The sequence below is a fragment of the Silurus meridionalis genome, chromosome 14 (genome assembly GCF_014805685.1).
Source record: "Silurus meridionalis isolate SWU-2019-XX chromosome 14, ASM1480568v1, whole genome shotgun sequence".
In the NCBI taxonomy this organism is placed as follows: Eukaryota; Metazoa; Chordata; class Actinopteri; order Siluriformes; family Siluridae; genus Silurus; species Silurus meridionalis.
In genome coordinates this window covers 5,092,694-5,118,330 of record NC_060897.1, presented here as the reverse complement: position 1 = coordinate 5,118,330, position 25,637 = coordinate 5,092,694, and the positions used below count along the sequence as shown (strand labels likewise).

The following is a 25,637-nucleotide window of genomic DNA, read 5'->3' as shown; positions in this document are numbered from 1 at the left end:
CAGGAAACGCATTAGATTGAGAGACCGAAAATGGATTCCCATCAGCCTCGGAGCGACGCACACTTCTCCAAAAATAACGCAAGTGCTCTCTAAAGTCTAAGAGGTTCTAAAACTGACAGATTTCACCTCACTATGCTTGAAAGTGGCAGCATAGCAGTAGTAAGAGCTCTGGGGCGTTTGTAAATGGAGCTATAGCAGTAGATTTATAAAACCTTTCCTTAATAACATGATCTGTCTTAAGGGTATGGCTTAGGACAATCCCGATCGATGGAAATTTCCGGCACTGTGAGATGTGTTAAGGGGTTTCCCCTACTCTTACACACTTGAGCTGTGTGAGAGCTATGCTTGAGAGTTGGAATGTGTCTGTTAGAGCCAAATCGCCTCAGCAATTTATCCTTTCCATACACACAGTACACCAAAGTCAAAGAGCGGGTGCATTTTAGTAAGCTCAATAGGTTGTGAAGCAGATGTTTGAGGTGCTGGTAAAGATCCTGGATCACTGACACAATTTCTGGGGACATGACTGTATTGTGACTAGCAGTTGTGAAATAAAATTAATCACCAACACACAGACTGAACCTTCTTTGTCCTTATCTGTCACTGACAAGTTGAGCTGAAAGGATTCAGAAAATATAATGTAATTTCCTGTAAGGGAACATAGTCAGTATTGATACAGTTTTATCCTGTGCATTGTGGGATTTTAAAGGGGCGAGTGTTTTAGTGTACTGGAAAGATTTTGCAATTGAGAAAGTCCATAAAATGGCCACGATTTCCTCTGTAAAGTCTTGACTGCTGACATTTACATTTCTGGCATTCGGCGAATCTACAGCCATATCAAGAGCGACTTACAATGTCTCTCTCATACAGTTATGCATTTGAAGGTTAAGGGCCTTGCTAAAGGGCCCAGCAATGGTAGCCTGGCAGTGCTGCCATTTAAACTCACAACCTTCAGATTAGAAACAGAACATCTTTCCCACTGAGCTTCTAGTTTTCGTACTGAACTAGGTCGCTGGATAAGACAGCACTAGAGATTGAAATTAAAACATATACATTGCAGTATATCTTTCTTTCTTTATTTCAATAGTCCACAATCTCACACACACACACACACACACACACACACACACACACACACACACACACATGCTTATAAACCGCAACACTGTTATGCTTATTCTATGCCCTTTAGTTTGTAGTCTTGTACCAGACTCTGTCCTGTCACTTGTCTTTTGTCCACTGTGTGCACCTGTTTTGTTTAGCGCTTGATTCGTCCGCCTATGCATACCCTATTAGTCTGTTTTATGAATGAACAAACCCCTTGTGTACTATATGCACTTTGTAATTGCATTGTACAGGTACACGGCATCAAAATGCATCTACTGTACCAGGAATGCAAATAGTAACAATTATTGAAACTGGCCAGTGCACATTAATATGCAAATATATGCACAGTGGATAAATGAACAACAAATAAATAAAGGCTCTGGGCAAATATATATATATATATATATATATATATATATATATATATATATATATATATATATATATATATATATATACAGTGCAACCTCGATACTACGCAGGGGTTACGTTCTATGACCCTCGCGAGTAACAAAAAAACCCAGAGGTTTTGACTCAACAAACATTGTGAATCACTTGCCATAAATGTTTTCACTACTTTAAATGAATAATTCAAAAAAAGGTTTTTCAAACATATTTATGTAATTTATCAGTACAAACTCTATTTTAAAATGTTACTCAATGTACAATATGTACAATGTATATACAACTGTACAAAATGTATACCCAGTGTATAAACTGATGATATATACAGTGAGGAAAATAAGTATTTGAACACCCTGCTATTCTACAAGTTCTCCCACTTAGAAATCATGGAGCGGTCTGAATTTGTCATCGTAGGTGCATGTCCACTGTGAGAGACATAATCTAAAAAAAAAAAAATCCAGAAATCACAATATATGATTTTTTTAACTATTTATTTGTATGATACAGCTGCAAATAAGTATTTGAACACCTGTCTATCAGCTAGAATTCTGACCCTCAAAGACATTTACATTTCTGTTAGTCTGCCTTTAAAATCTCCACCTCCACTACATTTATTATCCTAAATTAGATGCACCTGTTTGAGGTTGTTAGCTGCATAAAGACACCTGTCCACCCCATACAATCAGTAAGAATCCAACTACTAACATAGCCAAGACCAAAGAGCTGTCCAAAGACACTAGAGACAAAATTGTACACCTCCACAAGGCTGGAAAGGGCTACGGGGAAATTGCCCGTATGTATTGTGAGATTTTGGGGAACAACCTCCTTCCCTCAGTTAGAGCATTGAAGATGGGTCGAGGCTGGGTGTTCCAACATGACAATGACCCGAAGCATACAGCCAGGATAACCAAGGAGTGGCTCTGTAAGAAGCATATCAAGGTTCTGGCATGGCCTAGCCAGTCTCCAGACCTAAACCCAATAGAGAATCTTTGGAGGAGCTCAAACTCCGTGTTTCTCAGCGACAGGCCAGAAACCTTACTGATCTAGAGAAGATCTGTGTGGAGGAGTGGGCCAAAATCCCTCCTGCAGTGTGTGCAAACCTGGTGAAAAACTACAGGAAATGTTTGACCTCTGTAATTGCAAACAAAGGCTACTGTACCAAATATTAACATTGACTTTCTCAGATGTTCAAATACTTATTTGCAGCTGTATCATACAAATAAATAGTTAAAAAATCATACATTGTGATTTCTGGATTTATTTTTTTTTAGATTATGTCTCTGCACCTACGATGACAATTTCAGACCCCTCCATGATTTCTAAGTGGGAGAACTTGTAGAATAGCAGGGTGTTCAAATACTTCACTGTAGATATGAGGGTAGTCTGGGGTATACAATGAATTAAAAACATGATAATTGAAAAGGATTATTTAATTGAAAAATACTATTATATACAGTATCTATCTATCTATCTATCTATCTATCTATCTATCTATCTATCTATCTATCTATCTATCTATCTATCTATCTATCTATCTATCTATCTATCTAAATAGATTTTAGCCAGCAATTTATTATTATTTAGTAATTCTGACTTTATATCAAAACCATACATAAGGAAAAAAAAAAAACATAAAAAACACTCCAATAAATCTAACTGTAGATTATCTGTGTTCTGAAATTAAAGCTCATAGTCAGTGTATCAGCAGCAGAATCTATACTATGGTTCCCTGTTGATTTTTTACAAAGCTCTGGCAACCCTCAGTGCCAGAACAAGCAAAAACTCACACTCAGACCTTGAATGTTTCTTTAGTTCTGAAGCCTGAACTAATTTTTTTTCTCTGCGGCCTGGTAAGAGTAAGGCTATACATTTATATTTCATGACAGCGCTTCTTGAGCTTTGCATGAACTTGATTTATTGATTTATTATGGTATATTTTTGACCAGAAAATGTGTTGACCTTGCTTGCCTGCAAAGTTTTCTGACCTCTCATCTTACTTAGTATTCAAATCCGCATACTGAGCAACACAAGAACTTTTTTTTATATAGTGTGTAGGTCAAAATAGCCTTACTGAAAAGAAGGTCAAAATAAAGTCCAAAACAAAACATAATGCACACAATAATACAGTACATTCAGTACACTATGAGGAAGAGTGCAGGTTAATATAATAGCATGAATGAAACTACATATTACTGCCCAAATTTTGGAATTACACAGAATAAACAAGGACTTTACTATCATTTGTTTGAAAAGTAATGTCTTTTGTCTATGTCGTGTATGTTCATACAGCGGGGAAAATAAGTATTTGACACAAAGTATTTTTATCAGTAAGGGGATTTCTAAGTGAGCTATTGACACAAAATTTCCACCAGATGTATGAATGATTTCTTTGTACGAATTCAATATTTGGCTTGATGGCTACATCTGGTGGAAATTTTGTGTCAATAGCTCACTTAGAAATCCCCTTACTGATAAAAATGCTGATGTGTCAAATACTTATTTTCCCTGCTGTAGGTCATAGAATGGATTCAAGTACAAAGTTTCTAAGTACAAAGTTTTTTGGAATCTCCGTTTTCTCCCTTTTTTAGAGGGATTGACTATTCCAAAGTGCACCAAGGTATGTATGTGTATACCCGGGCTTGCATGGTGTTCTGGGATAAACTGGAGTCCCAGCTAAGGTCTATTCTTACATAAAGCACAGTGTATTTCCAAGACAAGTTCTGTTGATCCACATCAGGATAAATCAGGAAAAATTGAATGAATGAACAAGTCATTATATCAGTGTGCATTTCCTGGAGACAGATGATCCGCTGTGGCGATCCCATTAGGGGTCCCATTAAGGGTCCCATTAGGAGTCTGGAGATACCAGTGTAAGTGGTTGGCTGCTTTGTAGAAATCTTCCAGTTTTCTCCATGGGCAGAAAACAGGAAGATTTCTACGAAGCAGCCAACCACTTACACTGGTATCTCCAGACTACTGAACATGTACTGTATACATGTACAACTATGATAATAAGACTACATGTATGGAATGTGATGAGAGTTGAAAATGCTTTACTCTGCCATTCACATGGCAAGTTCATGCATTCATCATTTCATATAAAGTTCCAGATGTTTTATGTATGCGAAAGCTAAAAGCAGTGATGGTTAGGAAATTTCTCTTTTGGAACAGAGCACCGTGAACTTGTACAGTATACACACAAATCATTATTTGGATGTTTGAAACTGACAGGAAATCAAATAACTACCCTTTTCAGGTGTAATGAGCTGAAAAAAAAGCACTTCAGATTGTACTGATCCTTGAGCTGCATGAGCTACAACAGCAGTCCACATGTGGTCAGCCAATAACAGGAACCTGAGGCCACAGTGGGAAGATCTAAAGAACTGAATGGCGATCGAGAAACTAATTAGGCAAGTAAATAAATAAATAAACAAACATTTCCTGGTCTTAATTTTTTTGTATTCAGTCATCCGATTGTGAACTTGCTGTAAACTCATATTCACAAGAGTAAATCCAGATGTGATCTTCTGCTTTTGCACCTCATCTGCCTCAAGGTTCAGTATATAAAACAATTTGTGGAACCCTGACCATGAGGTTTCTATGTGCTTTTTCTATATCCCATTCCACATTTAATCCCCATTGGCTGTTATAATATCCTCCACTCTTCTGGGAAGGTGTTCATCTACATTTTGGAGTGTGTCTGTGGAGATTTGTAGAAATTCATTCAGCCACAAGGGTGTTAGTAAAGTGAGGTACTGATGTAGGTGAGGTGAGGAGGCCTGGGATGCAGTCAGTGTTCACACTCATCTCAAAGGTGTTTAATAGGGTTTATAGCCCTATAGCAGATGATCTTGCACTCAGTTTTGGGTCTGCTAGTTCAAGTGAAGATAAAAATTCCATGCTGCCGCATCCAAAAACATTCTCTGCAATTCAAGTGCACCTCCAACTTTGTGTTATCAGTTTTAAAAAGAACCACATATGGCTGGTTGAGACAGGTGTCCTAATACTTTTCTCCATACAGCATATATCTTCTTCGAAGGAAGGAAGGAAGGAAGGAAGGAAGGAAGGAAGGAAGGATGGATGGATGGATGGATGGATGGATGGATGGATGGATGGATGGATGGATGGATGGATGGATGGATGGATGGATGGATGGATGGATGGATGGATAGATAGATAGATAGATAGATAGATAGATAGATAGATAGATAGATAGATAGATAGATAGATAGATAGATAGATAGATAGATGCAAAGGGGTGAAGCTTAAATGCAAGTTTTGTAGCCACTAGTACAAAATTGTGTTTACTGCACAACAAAAACCATAAGGGCCAATCATTTTTTACACAAGTTTTCAATTTTCAACTCAGAAAGATGACATGTAGTTTGTAATTACATCAGTTTGTAATCTGCTGCAGAGTGCAGGGTCAGTGAGTGCTCGAAATCACTTCGAATCATGTTGCGGGTGTGTGTTAACTGTCCATGTTTATCAGGGAAAATCCATGGTTGTTTGTTTAACACAATTTTGACAAGTTGGAAAGCCAAATAATCGTCCAGTGAAAAGAAAAACCGAGGTGATTGTTGTTGGCTTTCACAAAGTATGTTAAAATGATGATGTAATGCAGAACTAGCTGTGGATTGTCCTACTTTTACGGTTTAATTAAGAGCGCCTACAAACTAATCATACTATAATATTGAGAGATGTCACACAAAATGATTTCTTTAACTGAATGAGGTCATTAGTAAAGGATTATTGTAGGCACCTTCTCTCTGTATGCAACTATGACTGTATGTTGCTATGTTTTATTGATTTTAAAGAATGATTAAACTGACCCGAACTATATTTGTGCCTTCAACAGTTTGGAATCTCACCCTTCAGCATGACAATGCCCCTGTGCACAAAGCCAGCTCCATGAAGATATGGTTTTCAGGGGTTTGAATCTAAGATACAACTATATGGAGACTTAATAATTCATATCTTTCTCTCCTAGTCGTCCCTCTTCTCTCTCTTTTCTCTCTATTCTCTCTCTCTCTCTCGGTTGAGTTAAACATGCTCCTGAGGTACCAATGACCACTGTTCCTGCACCTCTCCACTCCTTGGATCTGCCCGCTTCGTCCCAGCCTGCCTCTGGATGCTGTTCTCGTTTTACATCTATTGCCTGGAGATCCATGAAATTACAAAGTAACACAGGAACTTTGAGGATGGATTTGGACTCAACTTAATATAAGCAGTCTGCTACACTGACTCAGGACTACAGTTTGCATCTGATCACCATCAATGCACCCCTCAACATCGATTAGCAGTAATAAACGGACATTTAGTGCAATCCTGAGATGAGGATGGGTTCCCTCTTGAGACTGGTTCCTCTCAAGGGTTCTTCCTTATGCCATCTCGGGGTTTTTCCTTCACCACAGTTGCCACCGGCTCGCTTAACATGGACAAACTTACACTTATAAAGAACATCTTGAGACAATGTTCATTGTTAAAAGCGCTATACAAATAAAAATGAATTAAATTGAAGATCTCCAGGTATAGAGCTCTAATCCATTGAACACCTTTCATGAACGCTGACTGCAACCCAGGCCTTCTGACCTCACCTATATCAGTATGTGACTTTAGTAACGCCCTTGTGGCTAAATAAATTATTACAAAAATGTCCTTAAAGAGTGGAGTTTATAATAATAGCAAATGGGGACCAAATGCGGAATGAGATGTTTAAAAAGCACAATCTAATGGTCAGATGTTCACAATCTTTTGTCTATATACAGTATTCCATCAGCTCAGTGATATGGTTAGCTTGATATGCATTCTATAATGTAATCTGATCTCCCAAGCAGATCAGATCGAATGTGAAATGATTGAAATCTGCTGAACAAACACAAACTGTTCGATTGCAGTGTTTCTTTTTCTTATTTATAAAGAGACCAGATGTTCTCATGCATAATTATACTTTAATATAGGATGCAATTTATTTGTATGTATTATACAAAATACAAAAAATACAAATTTACACCTGAGTTTATTTGATTTGTCAAACTGCAACATGAAAAACATGATTTTATGAATGTGCTATTAATTATATAAAACAAATTAAACTCCAATTCTCATAATAAACATGGGATTGTTAATAATTTATGACACAAGGCCCAGTGGCTTCATGATATTGTGCAGAAACTGAGCGTGTTTTATTATATTTGGCTTGTTCACTGTAGTCGATGAAGAGAAACACTTTTTTTTCCTTTCAATATATTTATTTATTTCTTACAGAAAAAAGGTCTAGACAGACGTCCCTGCACAAAATGCATTGCTATTCTTAACTGTCACTTAAAATCCTTAACCAGGTTTGATCGAAATGTGAATTGAAATTGGACACTTTGTCTTGTACAAGATGCTCTTGTCCTTCTGTAGGAGATGAGTTCTAGCTTCTAGTTGCTATGGAAATTTCGAAGCCATAAACAGGATCATAAGAGCTTAAGTGGAGTGAAGCCTAACAGGGTAAATAAATCAATCAGAGACAATGTATTTTATATATAAAATGAGCATTGATTTCTGTACACTAATCTCATGCTGGGTTTTAGCTCCCCTGTTACTGAAGCAGCTTTTAGTGTAAACTTTCTCATTTATATGATATTATAAGGCAAGGAATTCTATCAAAATCGAGAAAAGACGTTATGGCATATGATTAATCCCCCATTTGATGGTATAATAAGCTCCTTTCTTCTTGGAAGATGTGGCACTAGATTTTGGAGTGTACTTGTGGTTCCCATTCAAATCCAAGAGTGTCAGTAATCAGGCGCTGATGTAGGTGAGGTGAGGAAGCCTGGGGTGCAGTCAGTGTTCACATTCATCCTAAAGGTATTTAATAGGTCAGAGCTCTATAGCAGGAGATCTTCATAGAGCTGGCTTTGTGCACATGGGCAGTGTCATGCTGGAACAGGTTTGGGTCTTTCAGTTCAAGTGAATGGAAAATGTAACTACTACATCCACAATACATCCAGGGGTCGCCAACTGGCGGACTCTGACCCGAATCCGGATTGCGAGATGCGTCCAGCCGGACCGCGAAGCCTTTTCACATAATTAAATAAATATATGCCAAACGATTTTTCTAAAAAAAAAGTAAGGAACATCAAGGTCAACTCAATAAAGCTGTTTGGGTCCTACGGCGCCACGGGTCGCTACTACAGTTACTATGCTCACTGTTGCTACGATCAGATGTGCAGTTGCACGTGTGCAGTAAAGGCAGCAGAGAGCGATGAGCAAACAGATGAAACTTTCAGTGAGTGAAAAACAATGATGCCGAAAACCGAGTATTTCATCCTTAATTTCAACTTAGTTTAGTCTAACTGGCGATTTTATTTCATTTTCATTTGAGGTTATTTACATTTTTAGGGACTTAAACAAACTGTAGAAATGAACAGATATAGTGTTTCTTAACTTTTTCATTTTTCCAACACTGGCACTTTATTTTTGCTTGTTTGTGATTCTGAAAGATATTGCTGAAGATATTTTACCAATGCAACTTAAAGCAATGTTTAACATTAGATACATTTAGTCAGGTAAAGACAATACGTCTGAATTTAAAATGTAATATGAGATTTCTGGTTGTTGTTTTTTTTAACCAGTGAGCGTTCATTACTTATGATCTGTAATCTCAGTTCAGCAGAAACAAAAGCACTTTTTTTATTTATCTTTTAGTTTTCCTTTTATTTATTAATGTATAATGCTGATATGATGGAGAGGAGAAAGGTAGGCATTGTGTGTGTTTAGGAGACCAAGTGAAAAGGGAGTCCAGGAACATTGGAGGTGGGTTCAAACTGTTCTTTCCTGGTTTGGATGGAAAGAGAAATGGTGTAGGGGTGATTCTGAAGAAAGAGTACAATAAGAGTGTAGTGGAGGTGAAAAGAGTTTCTGAGTGATGAACCTGAAGCTGGAAGTTGAAGGTGTGATGATAAATGTCATCAGTGCCTATACTCTTCAGGTGGGTTGTGAGATGGAGAAGAAAGAAAAATTGGCAGTGGCATTTTTAACCAGATCGTTCAACAAGATTTGGGAAGGTGAGAGGATGCTTGAGGAATGGAGAATGAGTGTGCTGGTAGCGATCTTTAAGAATAAGGGAGATGTGCAGACCTGCAGTAGCTACAGGGGGATTAAGTTGATCAGTCACACCATGAAGTTATAAGAAAGAGTAGTGGAAGCCAGGCTGCGAGAAGAGGTGATCATCTGTAAGCAACAATATGGTTTCATGCCGGGAAAGAGCACTACGGTCGCAATATTTCCTTGAGAATGTTAATTGAGAAGTATAGAGAAGGTCAGAAGGAGTTGCATTGTGTGTTTGTGGATTTGAAGAAAGAGTACGACGGGGTGCCGAGAGAGGAGTTGTGGAATTGTATGAGGAAGTATGTGGGGTGGTGCAAGACATGTATAAGGACAGTGTGACAGCAGTGAAGTGTACAGTAGGAATGACAGACTGGTTCAAGGTGGAGGGTGGACTGCATCAAAAAATCGGCTATGAGCCCTTTCCTGTTTGCAGTGGTGATGGACAGGTTGATGGACAAGGTCAGACAGGAGTCTCCATGGACTATGAGGTTTGGGGATGATATTGTGATTTGTGGTAAGAGTAGGAAACAGGTTGAGAAGAGCCTGGAGAGGTGGAGGTACGTGCTGGAGAGAAGGAGAATGAAAGTCAGTAGGAGTAAGACAGAGTACATGTGTATTTGTGCAGTTGCAGGGAGAAGAGGTGGAGAAAGTGGAGGAGTTCAGGTACCTGGGGTCAACAGTGCAAAGTAATGGAGTGTGTGTTAGAGAAGTGAAGAAAAGAGCACAGACAGACAGACAGACAGACAGACAGACAGACAGACAGACAGACAGACAGACAGACAGACAGACAGACAGACAGACAGACAGATAGATAGATAGATAGATAGATAGATAGATAGTTTTCCACTTTCCAACTGGCAAAAATGGGAAAAAAGAAATTGCCATCACCCCAAATTCTCGCGCATGAGTTCAGAGGGAAAATAACGTGCTAATTGGACATGACAAATTTGTCACGACCTCTAACAGCTCACTGGAACAAATTTATCTGACATGCTTTAACCTCTCACACTGTGCAACTCACATGCAATTTAGCTGTGACAGAAGCAATTGTCAGTGACGGCACAGCAGAATGGTGTCAGAAATCATATCGAGTAGCGATTTAACAGAAGGCGACAATATTGCTGTGAAACGGTGAGTAGGACTTATTATTTATTTAATAATGGATGGAAAAGGTTATCACCTCGATATGGACTCATTAGAAAGTACATTATGATGTGCTATCTATCTATCTATCTATCTATCTATCTATCTATCTATCTATCTATCTATCTATCTATCTATCTATCTATTAGACTAAAACATTTGATTATTACCTATTAATCAATTAATAAAAGAAAACTGAGAACTTGTATCAGGATGAATATGGGCTAGTTTGCAGCTGGATATACACATTGATAAACAACCAAGCACAACTAACTTTTCACATTTTCTACTGAACAACTAACAGGAATCCAAAATATCCCACATTAAGACAGTAGAATACATTTTTACCAGTCATAATTATCCAGAGCAACTTACTATTATCTCACTCAGTTCGAGGGTTAAGGAACTTGCTCAAGGCCGGCTTGGTAGTGGTGTGATTTAGAGGTATAAAGGGTACCTGAAGAATCAGACTTGAGTAAAAGTATGCATACCTTACTGCAAAATAATTACACGTTAAAAGGCACCACTTCCAATATGAGTTGAGTAAAAGTATTCGAGTAACAGATTTGAGCAGTGCTTGAGTATTTGACTCATATTGAACGCAAGCACCAAGATGCACTAGTCCTCAACACCGAGACACGTGTAGTAAAAAACAGTTGAATGGTGAGGTTTTATTTCCGTGAATAAGAATCAATTTGTACACCTCAACGCTGCATTAACCATCAACCCAGCAGCCTCATCAACATGCCAGAACGAAACAACGATCAAACAAGTCGGTCAAAAATAAAAAGACAAAGTAGTAAAGCAATCTTTCAAAAAGGTTTTTTCATTTGACAAATAAAACGACATTATCATGTCACAAAGTAGAAGAACAATCAGCATTTAATGGAGAAATGAAATTTAAATGAATTTTTGATAAAGTAAAACCAAATATTCAGAGCTGACTGTGAGTTGATGCACCTGTCAATGTTAATATAAAATATCGTGGAGTAAAAAGAATTGAATAATAAATGTAGTTGAGTAGACAATTCAATCTTTGATACTCAATAAAACTAGAAAGTAGCCAAAAAAAATGAAGCACAATAACGAAAGCACATTTACTCATATCCTTTACATCACTGGCAGGATTTGACCTCACAACTGAACTCACAACCTTCTTATCAGAAGTCCAATATTTTAATCACTACTACTTATTTTATTCTGATCAATCTGGAATCTATTGGCTTTTCCAAATTTGCACCATAAAAATCAAATGCACTCACTGAAGCTTGCTGTTCGATATACTGATGCCACAGCTGCACTGCTACATCAATCCTACTTCCACTATAATCTACTGATCTGATAGCATTGGAAGAGGAGTAGCTGGGATTTATGGCTTGCACTCTCCCGGTGTGGGGTAAAAGACCTCCCTTTTCTCAAGAGACTGAATGGTTCAGCCAGTCCCTGAACACCAGTGTATCTAAAGGTATATTCCTGCCCATGGCTGATGTGTTTTTTTTTTACCCACTTCAGCAATTTTCCTTCAAAGAGACAGAGGCAACTACTAGACTTAGACTTGGATATACTTTATTTATCCCGTGAGGGAAATTATTGTAACAACAGGTTACACAAACTGTCGTAGGGGAGGAATAAAATACTAAATTGCAGAACTAGCTACAGTGCTAGCTAGGTTGTTGGAAGTCGTTTTGAATAACACTTCCCACAGAATTGGTACACATAGGGGTCCTGATGGAGAACTTTAGGTTTCAGGATTATCACTAAACCAAGTCTTTATTAAAGCAAATACAAATCTGTTTATTCTCATATTACGGATCGACATGGCAAGCAAACACCATCACCATGGTGAAGAAACTATTCAGATTTATAACCGCAGACTCACCGAAGTCCAGACCAACATTGCAAAGTTCAATTTAGAGAAGTCCAGTCAGCACCAAAGAGCTGGATGGTGATTTATTCCCTCAGTTTTTCCCCTTTAAATTTCTCCGACAAGGTTTTATCACGTGGCCATGTGCTTCAAGAAGAAAAAAGCATAAGCTCAAAGAGAACCTGTGCCAATGGAACCACTACGAGGTGTTATTAATAGATTACTACATTGTGTTAAGAGAATAATTGTGTCATCATTTAAATGGAATTCACGGACGCGATTCAGTCCGAGAGAAGTGAAAATGGTGTGTGAACAGGAGACTGAGATGTATTTTAATAATCAAGATTTTTTTTTGAAGGGTTCAGAAATAGATACAGAACCTATGATATAGATCAAATACAACTTCCTGATATTTTCAAGAGTCAGAACTGCAGCTGTGGCAGATTTCTCTTTACTGACTAAAAATGGTATAAAATTTCCAAATATACCGTATTTTCTGGACTATATGCCGCTACATTTTTTCCACGTTTTGAACCCCGTGTCTTAAACAACGAAGCGGCTAATTTATGGATTTTTCCTGGGTTTTTCCCGGTTTCACAAACTTCAAGCCAAAAAACTAAACCCCATAACATTAGACCAATGAAATTGCCAAACAGGTTCAGGTGAACCAATGAAACTCTTTATATTAAATCAGATGCGCTCCCACTGAATCGGGCCGCACCACATCATAAATATGGATGAGGTTCCTCTGACGTTTGACCTGCCGCTCACTCGGACTGTCAACAGGAAATGAGAATCATTCGTCACGCTTAAAACAACCGGGCATGAAAAAAAACGCACTTCACCTGTGTTCTGAGCTGCACGGCATCGGGAGAAAAGCTTCACCGATGGTGATTTTTAAATGCACGACGATGCCAAAAGATAAACTCTCGAGAGAAATAGTTGTGAAAGGAAGGAGGAAGACAGTGAACAATGACTTTCTTGGTAGGCTCCTGTTTAGATACAAGCCGTGTAACAGACACTGTCTTTCGTTAAAGCCTGTATAAAGTTCATTAGTTTTAGTGTAGGCAAATTCAGTGGGTGCGGCTTATATTTGGGTGGCTTAATAGTCCGGAAATTATGGTAGTTTGATATGCTATTCCTAACGTTCCTGAACATTTGGTCCCGCTGCAGATTTCCTTCATTTTAAAGTAAACCACAACTTGCTGTTAGTTATGTTCCAAGCCGCGAGTTCCGGACTGCGATTTTTATTATATATATATATATATATATATATATATATATATATATATATATATATATATATATATATATATATATATATATATATATATATATATATATATATATATATAAAATATGCATGACTTTAAAAAGTACTGGATCAAGTGCTTTTTTATGACCTGACAAATTTTAATGGATGAAACTATACTGGTAATTTCAGCCAAATTTGCCCTGATGAATGTGATTGTTAAGGGCTATTGCTGCAGCAATATATTATACGTAGCAAAACACATTAAAGACACATTGCCACTCTCTTGTTCCTAAATCATATTGTCTGTTTAATTTTTGTATCCTTAATATATATTTTTTTAATGTTGCATCATATTGCATTTGTCGAAAATGTAATGGGGGTGGCGTATTGTGTAATTTATTTTCTTTTTTATATATCTTTCCCCCTTCCTTTTTTAAAATGTTTGCTTGTGTATAACCAGTATATAAAAAGTGCTTTGACTTAAGAAAGATCTGGCAATCTTGGATGTGTGATACATGTCTGGGTAATCTGCATAGTTTCAGTTAGTAGCCTGAATAAATCAGCTCTGAATACATGTAAGTTTGCTTATGTGAAAACCGATATATCATTTAGAATCAAGTCTGGATTTCTGAACACAATGTGAAACAACACTTCCATTTGTTCCACTTGTGCATCTTGTCATTGCTCAGCGGTTAGGGTGTCAGGTTTACGTAGCTCATGGAAGCGCAGAGACGTTGGATTGAAATGTGTGTTGGTCTCTTGTACTAATGTAGGAGTAAAAAGGTCGCTGCTCAGATGTATAAATAATATTATTCTAAGTCATTCTGGAAAAGGGTATCTGCCAAATGAGATCTTTTAGTCTGAGTGGGATCTTGTGTGTGTATGTGTGTGAAGCTTGTACACAAATGAGTATTGGTTGAATGCCAATAATTAGCATCACTGGCTGTTATCTTATATGGTTTTTATAGTTTGTTTTCCACAAATATGATCTTCACTGAAAAGCGACCCTCCACCTATGTGCACTTTTAAAGAAACGTAGTGAATATGAGTACTGCTGAAGACACGGAGACTCAGCAACACAACAGTTAATGGATGAGTGGCCTTTACTTTCGCAACTCTCAGCTCAGGAAGTGTTTAAAAGATTATGAAAGAAACCAGCACTAAGTGCCAATAGATTTTGTTTAATAAGTAAAGGGAATAAAATGAGCTGATGCAACACTTTTCAGTGCCAAAAAAGAACCACACACAAGCAAACACACACATACACACTGCGAATTATGTCTTAATTAGGTGAAGTTTGAAAATGGCTTATTGCGATGTAAGGACCGTGTAGTGGAACAGCATAAACATAAAAACTCTCTTCTACAGATCAATGTCACAGTTTCACAGGGAAAACATTTCTGCTTCACTCTAACAGGTGGACAGAAATGAAAAGGAAAAGCCAAACACAAATCAGAACCAAACAGAATTCACAATGAAGTTTATATTTTACATTTTGTCTTACGCGTTTATCCATAGCGGATTAGCGGCAAGGTTAAAACGCAGTTCACTAATTCAGTAGCTCAGCAGAGGATTACAGGTCTCGCTCAAGTGTCCGAACTTGTCTCCGTGGTAATTTGGTCAGTGGTGCAGATCCTTGAACACAAAGCCACAACTGCTTATTAACACTAACCCTAATTACTGGTCAGTGGGGACCAATGGAAGAGTGGTGTGAAGAGAGACCCTGAGAAATGGGGTAAGCGCTGAAGCGCTCTGCTATTTTCCTCAGAGCAATGATATTTCTTGACATAATTTCTTTATACACATTTAATAAGAGGTCAAGACAAGATGGCATATTTTTTCATTTGGTAACAGCAGGAAAGAAGCACCTGTTCGTCAACAGCATGGGTTATAATAATGCAGCAAAATTTCGGACCTTGTCGCAATACAATTATTACGCAGTATAATCAAATACATCAAACCTAAAAAAAGAACGAGAAGCAAATATAGACAAAAATGGGAAACTCACAGTGGAGAAGTTGTGAGCCCCGCATGGTTCTCCTCGATATTTGCAGGCGAGCAGCATGTCGTCCAGCTGGTGCCCGAGGCGGTCAAGAAACTCAAGGCTGGTCCCCGGGAAACGGCGCGGAGGGAGAAAGAGTCGGAAGTCCGAGAGCTTGCGAAACCAAGCGAGACGCTCGTCCCGCAGAAGCTCTAGCACTAGCGAGCGCGCTGTCCCATTAGCATGCAGCAGGCCCAGCCAGTGGCCGGCAAAGTAAAGGTCACTCTTGGTAAGATGTGGGAGTCGCACTGGGTTGTTGTTGCAGATAGTGACGGTGGGAAAGTCAAGCTGGCGTGCCCATTGTGTGTGCACTCTGGTGGCCGTGGGCAAAGCCAACCAGTGCAGCACCCGGTTTGAGGACCAGGACAGCAGTAAGCCCAGAGAAGTGCACAGGGCCAGTGTCCACAGTGCCCGACGAATCGGAGACGAGGCCGGGGAACAGGCATGGCGCAAGCCGTGCAATCGTGTACGAAGTGCCAGGGGCGAGCGACGGCGTTTGGGCACTTGACTGGGCACCGAGGACGAGGACCGGCGAGGGCGCGGGAATTCCAGAGCCATGAATGTCCACAGTGTTGCTAGAGCGGCACAGGGCAGGGCTTCATTTCCTAGCCAATGTGCCGTGCCAGGAGCAATCATGGGGCAGCAGGCAGCAAAAGAATGCCCAAAGGATAACAAACCCACACGTGATGCCCAAACTAATACCCTTGCTATAACAATTACTGGTGCTTCAATTCGACATTGTTATGGGTGACGCTACGATTCAGAGCAACTTTCCTTAAAAGTGATACAATATGAACAACAAATACAACACATCGATGAGAGAAGTCAGCTGGTTCAAGTGCTTTTTCTATTCCTTAGAAACCTCCTGGCATGATCCTTCTCTTCTTCTTTCAGAACACCAGCAAGAAAATCCGAAAGCCATACTACTTCAGCTACCACAGTGCCCTGGTCTAATATAGGACCTCCAAGCAAATTAAACCATTTATTGTAACATCAGCTAACATTACACTACCCCGGATACAAAAAAGTGCACACATGGCAGTTGATATACCACCTAAAACCACACATGATAGAAAAGTAAAAGTTCTAGTACACTTACATAAAACGCACAGATTTCAGCTGATATGGTGGACCACCTTTACCCTATCCCTTTCTCTGTCCCTCTTTCCGTCTCTGGTCTTGTCTCTTTCATTCAGTCCATCGATTTCACATGTCCTGAGGAACAGTGTCTGTTCTTAACTGCTGAAGGACAGCCTGCAGCCTCTTGACCTTAACGCACCAACACGCACACACACATCATAAACACACACAGACCCAAATACGGAAAGTTTGATTGAAGGAATGAGAAAAATGAAAAAAGAGATGGGGATGAACAGAAGACAAGTGCAGGGCGGCTTAGTGCCAGTTCACTGAGCAGAAGAAGAATGAGATGCAGAAGAACGAGTGTCCAGACTGTTTTGTGCATCCGTCTTGTCTGTGATCGTGATCGTACTCTATGTCCGTTTACTCCTGAATCCCCTGAAGCTCAACCCGCGCTCCCGCTTCTGCCGCTCGCCGATCCTCATTTAGAGTCGCTCTGTCCGGCTTCATCCCGCCGATCGTGCGTTTGTTTTCTCACTTCAATCTTTGCCATCTGTGTCTCTCGTTCCGTTGCTCCTTCAGCACTCTTTTCTCCACTATCTCCCTTTCTCTCCTCTACCCTCTCTTGTGAGCGAGTGAGGACAGATGCCTGGTGTGAGACGGGAAGCTGCACTTCACGCAAGCACCCGCGTACACACACACCAACACACACACATACATACACACACTGCCTGCGGAGAGCTGACCGCTGCTGATGTGAAATCTCTTCCGACACGCTCTCTCTTGTCTTTCTTTGCTCTCTTTATTTCTTTTGTCAGCAGCAGCAGTCTTCAGTCCGGATCGTGTTCCACTGGATAATCACGCGTCTGTATTTCATTAAATCAAAGCTAATTCATGAACTTGCCTTTAAGCTCCACCTCCTTGTCAAGTCAATCAAATGGAAGTCCTTGCCTGCTTCCAAGCTCGCTCTGCTCTTTCGAAACAATACAAGTGTGGGTTAGTCCTGGTGTGTGTGTGTGTGTGTGTTCACATCTTCGCTCCGGGGTTTCAATGATCTGCTACTGCTGCTGCTCTGTGTTGCTCGCTCTCTCTCTCTTTGGCAACGTGTTCTCACTTCTTCTCCTTCTCCTGCTCTTGTCTGTGTCCACACATCAAGCACTTCTGTCTGTCTGAGTTCTACCGAATCTCTCTCTCTCTCTCTCTCTCTCTCTCTCTCTCTTTCACTCAATCATTCAAGTAGTCTGTTCCTCTTTCCCCCTTACTCAGTTTCACTCCACTAGGTCTTATTAACCCTCAATGCTTTTTCACAGATATACAGTATATATTTCATGCTCTATCTTTGAGTATAGTTTCACTAATTAGCATACATTTGCATAAATAATCCATATTTGTCCATGCTTATATTAAATAGAGTATTTAAAAATAGAAAAGTATTACCTAAAGGTACATTTTGAACAGATTAAATGTGATTAATCACAAGTTAACTCATGCTAATCATGTGATTAATTGCAATTAAATATTTCAATCGATTGACAGCAAGAATATATATATATATATATATATATATATATATATATATATATATATATATATATATATATATATATATATATATATATTCTTGCTCTAAACACAACCACAGAAACACCTATACATACAGCTAAAAAAAATGTTTTCAAAAATATCTTAGCAGAGATAAAGATGAAGAGACACTTCAAAGTCATGGAAACATATCTTATGTTTCCTGGTGTACAATTAAAAAATAATAATAATAATACATAAAAATACAGAGGAGTGATCCATGTGCCACATTCACAATTATATTGTCATTTGTTGACTTGGTCAACACTTTAATTCTAACCACCTGGAGTCTATTAATGTGATGAAAGCTATAGTTTCTAACAGTCAACAAATAAATGGAAAAATGGCATGAACAGAGACAGAAAACATGGTAGATTATATCAATTGTATAACTAACGAGTGATAAAAATGCATCAATAGCAATCTCAGTGTTTAACCATTTGCCCTGTCTGTGATTTGTTACCTGACTGTCTTTACCTGTACTATGTCTCTCTGCTTGTATCAATATCTCTTTAGCGATATTTTTGTGCTTTTGTTTTAATCCTTTTTTCTAAGTTTAAAGGATTACCATTGTTCCTTTTTGGGACTTTATTTGTTAAATTATGGTTTATCATTATTGAAGATAAAATAGACCTAGGATAAAATGAAAAACACAACATGGAACAGAGCATGGGAACCCACCTTCAAAGACATTTCCACATGCATACATTCCCTTTACGTAGTCAAAGCACATCTGTCAATGTTCCTGACATTTTTTATCCTTTTTATGACATTCTGTATTTAGATCATCCACACAGAAATGATCTTGATGAGTCACTGTCATAGCAGGAGGACAGAAACACTAAGCAATACTTAATCTGCTGTATGGCGCATACCGGCATTCAAAAGCACACCCACACTAATAAACATAAAGGGGTAAAGGCCCTCTTTAAAGCTTCTAGATGCAACCATATACCATAATAATCACATTTTATTTTGTTTATTACAGGTATTGGTACACTTTGATCAAAGAATGTTGTCTTTTTAGTCTTTTCATTAATAGGAAAACATATATTCTGTATAAACAGTGCCTGTCAACAGTGTTTTATAGCTTTTAGACACATGCATGTTTTTTTTGTTTGTTTCTATGCAACAAACTTAGCAAAAATCAAAAATACACATGAATGAAACAGTACAAGACTAGAAAGAAAGCTTGTTTATAAATAAGTCTAAAATGGACATTTTTGTCTCTAACAAAAGAACTTATGTAAGATGGTGAACAGGAGATATATGGAGGTGAAAGCTTAATGGTTTGGGGTTGTTTTTTGAGCAGAGAAAATTGAAGACTATTTATGGTGAAAGGAACCAACATGGCTACTATTCTATACTTTAACACCACACTATTCCATCTGTAATGCAGCTAATTGGAACCTACTGTACTTTACCATCCAACAAGACAATGACCTGAAACATACACGCCCTGTAAGCATTATTTAGGAAGCAAACAGTTGTCTATTGTGGAACAACCTGCCTAGACACCTGAATCCTATTAAACTTCGGGATGAACAGTATGGAAAAGGCAGGAAGAAAATGTATATAAACAAAAGAGACATGTATTTCTCTCAAAAACGATCAGAGATGAGGTGTTTCCACATTTTTGAGGAGTACATAATAATGACTGCCGTAATTTCCGGACTATAAAGCGCACCCATATATAAGCCGCACCCACTGAATTTGACAAATATTTTTATTTTAAACATAAATAAGCCGCACCTGTCTTTAAGCCGCAGGTGTCTACACTGAAACTAATGAACTGTACACAGGCTTTAATGAAAGACAGTATTTGTTACACTGTGTAACAGGTGAAATATGTTGTGGCTCCTTTAAGAGCAGAGCGGCATTTTGGGAATAGCCTACTGCCGCATTTTCCGGTATTACTGTATGTGTGCAAGACCGAGGATTATGTCCTTATTATTTTCTGATGCTCATTTCTAAGTTTCTTTGACTAACCCGTAACGCTGTTGCCAAGAAAAATAAAAAAGCACAAGTTTTGGAAACCTGTCTGTGCTTATATGATTTCTGTTGCAACTGGAGTTAGCGAGCTCTCCCTTCACCCAGACTCAACACGCTACAACGGCTTGTATCTAAACAGTAGCCGACATTGTTCACTGTCTTTCTCCTTCCTTTCACAACTATTTCTCTCGGGAGTTTTTCTTTTGTCATCATCGTGCATTTGAAAATCAGCACCGGTGAAAGTTTTTTCTCCCGATGCCGTGCAGATCAGAGCACAGGTGAGGTGCGTTTTTTCGTTGGTCTAATGTTATGTTGCTCAGTTTTTTTGGCTAGAAGTTTGTGAAACCGGGAAAAACCCAGGAAAAAATCCATAAATAAGCCGCTTCGTTGTTTAAGCCGCGGGGTTCAAAGCGTGGGAAAAAAGTAGCGGCTTATAGTCCGAAAAATATGGTACAATTTAAGCTTATCTTGTATTTTCTAAATTTCACTTTTCTAGGCCATTTTACGACCCCAGGGTTGGTCTATTCATGTCTTACCTGTGTCAAAGCTGAATCAATTAATTTTTAACAATGCTTTGAATCATTTACAATACCAGGATAAGAAGAAATATTACACACGCTGCATTGAAACCTCACAGTAATTTTATTGATATTTGAATTTTAATGTTAATAAATTAAGGACATGGACATGTATATAAACAGTTATATAAACAGTTTCTATTGGTATCTAGAATAGAGGAGGACACATGTACAACCAGTTCTACTAGCAGGCAATAGAGGGTTAATGGCCTTGCTAAAGGGCTTGTTTTCACAGAGCTCATTGCCACCCTTCAATTTCTAGCCTTGTTCTGTGATGACAGTTGGAATGTCACTGTCAGTATTCTGTGCCTGGCCTGACTTGCTACGAAGGAAGGACATAGAACGTATTTGCAAATAATACAATTAAAACTGAGAGTTGCCTTAGGTAAACCTAAAGGTAAACTTAAAATTAAAATATATTTAGGTAAACTTAAATTGCTTTGGACGTCAAGACAGAACACATTATATTAGCCTGCTTGTAAGACACAACTATCTTAGAGACATAAAAAGTAATTTTGATGTATTAATCAGGTTCAGAAAAGCATAATTCATAGTTTACTGAATGCATCCACCTGAAACGTAGCTCTCAAAAGCATTGCTGGTTGATAACTGCACAAAATAAGAGGTATCACGAATGAGTCTTGGAAAATCTCGATCCACCAAGAAAGTTCGAAGTGGAAATATTGTATTACGCAAACATTAAACGAGCCAAACCTCAAACCTTGACTTTGGCAAGAATCTCAGCATGAATATATCGATCTCAAGCATGGCACCAAGATCATACCTGTGACCCCGTATGACCGCCTCCAGGCAGCCACAGGTGATCTGAAGGCTCCAGACGAAAATCATGGTTAAGGTCTGCTGACTTAAAATGGATTACGCTTTGAGGCTGGATTGGACCCCAAAAGAAATGCTCTTCAAAGAGCTTCTTAATTGGTTGGGTAAATATCCAGGTCTCAGAGCTGCCTGAGTAACATATAGCAGCTATGTCTTTGTTAGCTGTGGCTTATGTATTTGGTTTGGGGGTAGTAATCAGGAGAAAGGCTAATAGGGATGGAATAAAATGACTGGAAAGCTTGCCAGTAGCTGGAGGCAAACTGAAAACCCTGATATTATATCCACAGGAATGCTGCAATCCATGATAATTTACTACCTTTTCCATTAGTTGGTTTCCTTTAATGTGATAAGTGTAGATGTTAGCATTCAAAAGGCCTTCAAGTAGAAAAATAAATTTACCACTTGATTCACGGCATTGAGAAAGATGTATTTTGTAGCACTTGCCGAAGACTTACTGGGTTTGGAACATGTACACACATATTCTCTCTCAAGACAGCAAAAACGAAAAAAAGAAAGGAAAAGAATAGAAAAGAATAAACCCAAATACAGTAGAATGAGCTTGTGGTTCTTCTGTTCAATTAAACCCAAAACAAATAAACTAATACCTACAAATAATGTCTGCTTATAACAAAAGAAATCTTAGAGGTTTGGGATAAAACTTATATTTTGTCCTGCTAAGCATCAAGAATATGTTTTTGCACACCCGAAATGGACTTCACAGATTGATATGCGTTCACGCTGATCTTTCAGCATTTAATACGTAAATGTATTCGTTCATGTTTCTTTGGAACAAAGAAAAAGACAATACATCCTGAATTGCCTCAGTAATATCATGTTCCAAAGTCTTTCCCTATGCTAATCATGTGGTAGTCTAGCTACCAACCACATGCCTATGGGCATTTGTGCAATTAATACGAAAGTAGAATTAATTTGGTTATGTAAAACAAAAAAAAACTGCATGATAAACTTTCAGCTCTTAACTGTCAAATACCACTAGGAAAAGGATTATTCTGTCTGAGGATTGGAGATGTACATCTTAAGATAGCTGAGCAGATGGTCCACTTGTTGGTTTTCATATTTTAGCCCCGATTTAAGCATCTGTTCATTAGTCTAATTAAACTGAGGGTTACGTGTATTAATTGCCCAGTCCTAAATTGCATAGTGCTAAAGGGAGTATTAACTTTTAAAAATGTTGCTACATCCTGGTGAAAGCCAGAACTGATGGATGCTTTTGACACAATATCTGAAGTTACTTCTGCACAATGAGGCAATTCGAAAAACTTGCACTGATTTTAAACACAGTCTAACAAACAAACTTAGTCCAAGAGACTGTTAGAAGAAACGACATGAACACATTAAGCCCAAGCATACAGCTATGTATTTTACTGTAACTACTAAAGTCAACTGAAATTCGAAGCTCTATAGAAGGTCCGTCAGGATCTTCTACTCCAACCCATATAAAGCATTACTTAACTGAGTTGGCTTTGTGCAGGTTTGGTTCTCTAGTTCATGTAACTAGCTCCTTGGGAAGTGGTAGCTCAATGGTTAAGGCTCTGGAATACTGATGGGAAGGTTGGGGGTTCAGGCCCTGGTATCGCTAAGCTCCCTTCCTGGGATGCTGTATAATTGCTGACCCTGTGCTCTCACCCCAGCGTCCTAACATCGCTGGGATATGCATAGAAAGAATTTCACTGTGCTGCAAAGTACATGTGCAAAGTATAAGCCACCTTCCATTCACCTTCAATGAAATTTAATGCTACTGCATCCAAAGACAACCTTTAAAATTGTGTGCCTCAAAAATTGTGTGAACAGTTTGATACACATATGGTTGGAAAAGTCAGATTCTGTCCATATAGCGTTCTTTAATCTTCATAGGCTAATAATCATTTTACTATAAGTAATTTGCAAATACCTGATCATTTCAGGATTTCTGGCTAGCCAGCTCGCTCAGATTTAGTAGTTTTCTCTCATTTCCCCAACGTTAATGCATGTGCGAAGCAAACAATTTGCTAGGCATGTAAATCAAAATATAAAACCTGAACTAACACATCAAAAGGCTTGACATACACCAAGCTCGAACATACAGCTATTATTTTCAATGTTACCTCAACCACTGAAGAGTAAAGACATTAGGCATGTCACCATGGACATTCAACCAATATGTAGAATGTCATCAATGCTACATGCAAACAGAGCCCCCTGAACCAAACAGAACATGATGACAGGATTCTATATGATGGAGTAGATGTGGTTTAGTGGTTAAGACATTGAGGTACTTTACATGTAAGTGGCCAAGCTGCCTATAAGAATATACAGTCTCAATTGTGAGTTGCTTGAAATAAAAATGAGTACAAATCTAAAATGTAAGATTGCTAAAGGGAATGTGAAACACAAGAGTGCATCACGGCCTAAGGCAAACTAATAGACTGTGTTTTTTCTTTCCTCACTACCTAAAACAGGATAACTTTCCAATATATAAACTGTGCATACTCTAAATTGGTCATGAAAACGATTTTTTCAGTACTTAACCAAACAACGTTATTCATATAATAAATAGGCAATAGCTTCACACAGAAAGCCAAGGCTTCCAGAACATCTTTTCAATTCGACCACAATCATTATTTCATATTACAATTCATATTTTGAAACAAAGAATTGCACCAATGCTGACAGTTCTATAAAGTAATCGGTATTATTTTTTATTAAAGCTATACACAATTTGTCCCTAAATTATAACTGCAATCTCTTACGGTCTTACACATCAGGAAGATCACTAAGCTCAATAAATCATGCACTCTTGGCTGTTCCTCAGTCCAAAAAAAAGTCAAAAGGTAATCGCACTTTCTCGGTAGTAGGTCCAAAACTGTGGAACGGTCTCCCTCTTTATATTCAGCAGGCTTCATCAAAAAAGTTTTTTTAAGGTCTAAGTTGAAGAAAATTTTTTTTTTGGCTTTTGAAGTAGGGAAATTGTGATTAGGAAACCCTTAAATGTGTTTTGTTAAATTTAGTTATTTGTGTGTAATCTTATGCATGTATTTTGATTTGTTTCTCACATGTTGTGAAGCAACCAAGTTGCATTTACGTGTGCTACATAAATCAAAAAGTCAAAGATAGAAGTTAATAATCAAAAGCATGACCTGGTACTGCTCTATCCAAAAAGAAACCCAGAGAACATTGACAATTTGAGATTTACAGAGGAAGCAATCAAGTGCAGCTTTCAATCCTTCCCAGACCTGTGCCAATGTAAATCAGGCCTCTAGGATTAGTGTAAATTCCTTCCTCCCCGGACATCACTTATCCTTAAGCCTCTCCTGCAGAAAATGTTTTGCGGCACTCCAGAGCAGAACCAACCACTACCTACACAATTCATCTCACAGTTTTTTCTGCTGATGCATCGTCTTCTGAAAACACCTCATATCAGATGAAACATTGAGGTGTAATCAGTGATGATATGTTTTGCACAGCCTACGCTACAGAACTGATATCAGCCGTTTTCACTTCATACACAAGAATTAATATACTGTGAAATGTCTCTCGCTCGCAATAGGTCCTTGTCTTCTTTTGCCTAATGGCTAATGCATTTATATATCTGGATTTATGCTGTTATGTTGTCTCCTTCAGAATTAATCCAGCTAATTGAGTTAATGTCATCTATGTCTA

At 38.3% G+C, this 25,637-nt stretch overlaps 1 protein-coding gene across 1 annotated transcript in view; it reads right to left on the bottom strand.

Moving 5' to 3' along the window:
* The window catches only part of asic2 (acid-sensing (proton-gated) ion channel 2), a 169,589-nt gene extending 151,513 nt beyond the window's left edge, over positions 1–18,076 (bottom strand). Inside the window, exon 1 of the mRNA XM_046866662.1 lies at positions 15,877–18,076. Coding sequence (XP_046722618.1) covers positions 15,877–16,545 — 669 coding nt within the window. The 5' untranslated portion in view covers positions 16,546–18,076. The remainder of the gene's footprint in view (positions 1–15,876) is intronic.
* Positions 18,077–25,637: the final 7,561 nt, after the last annotated feature.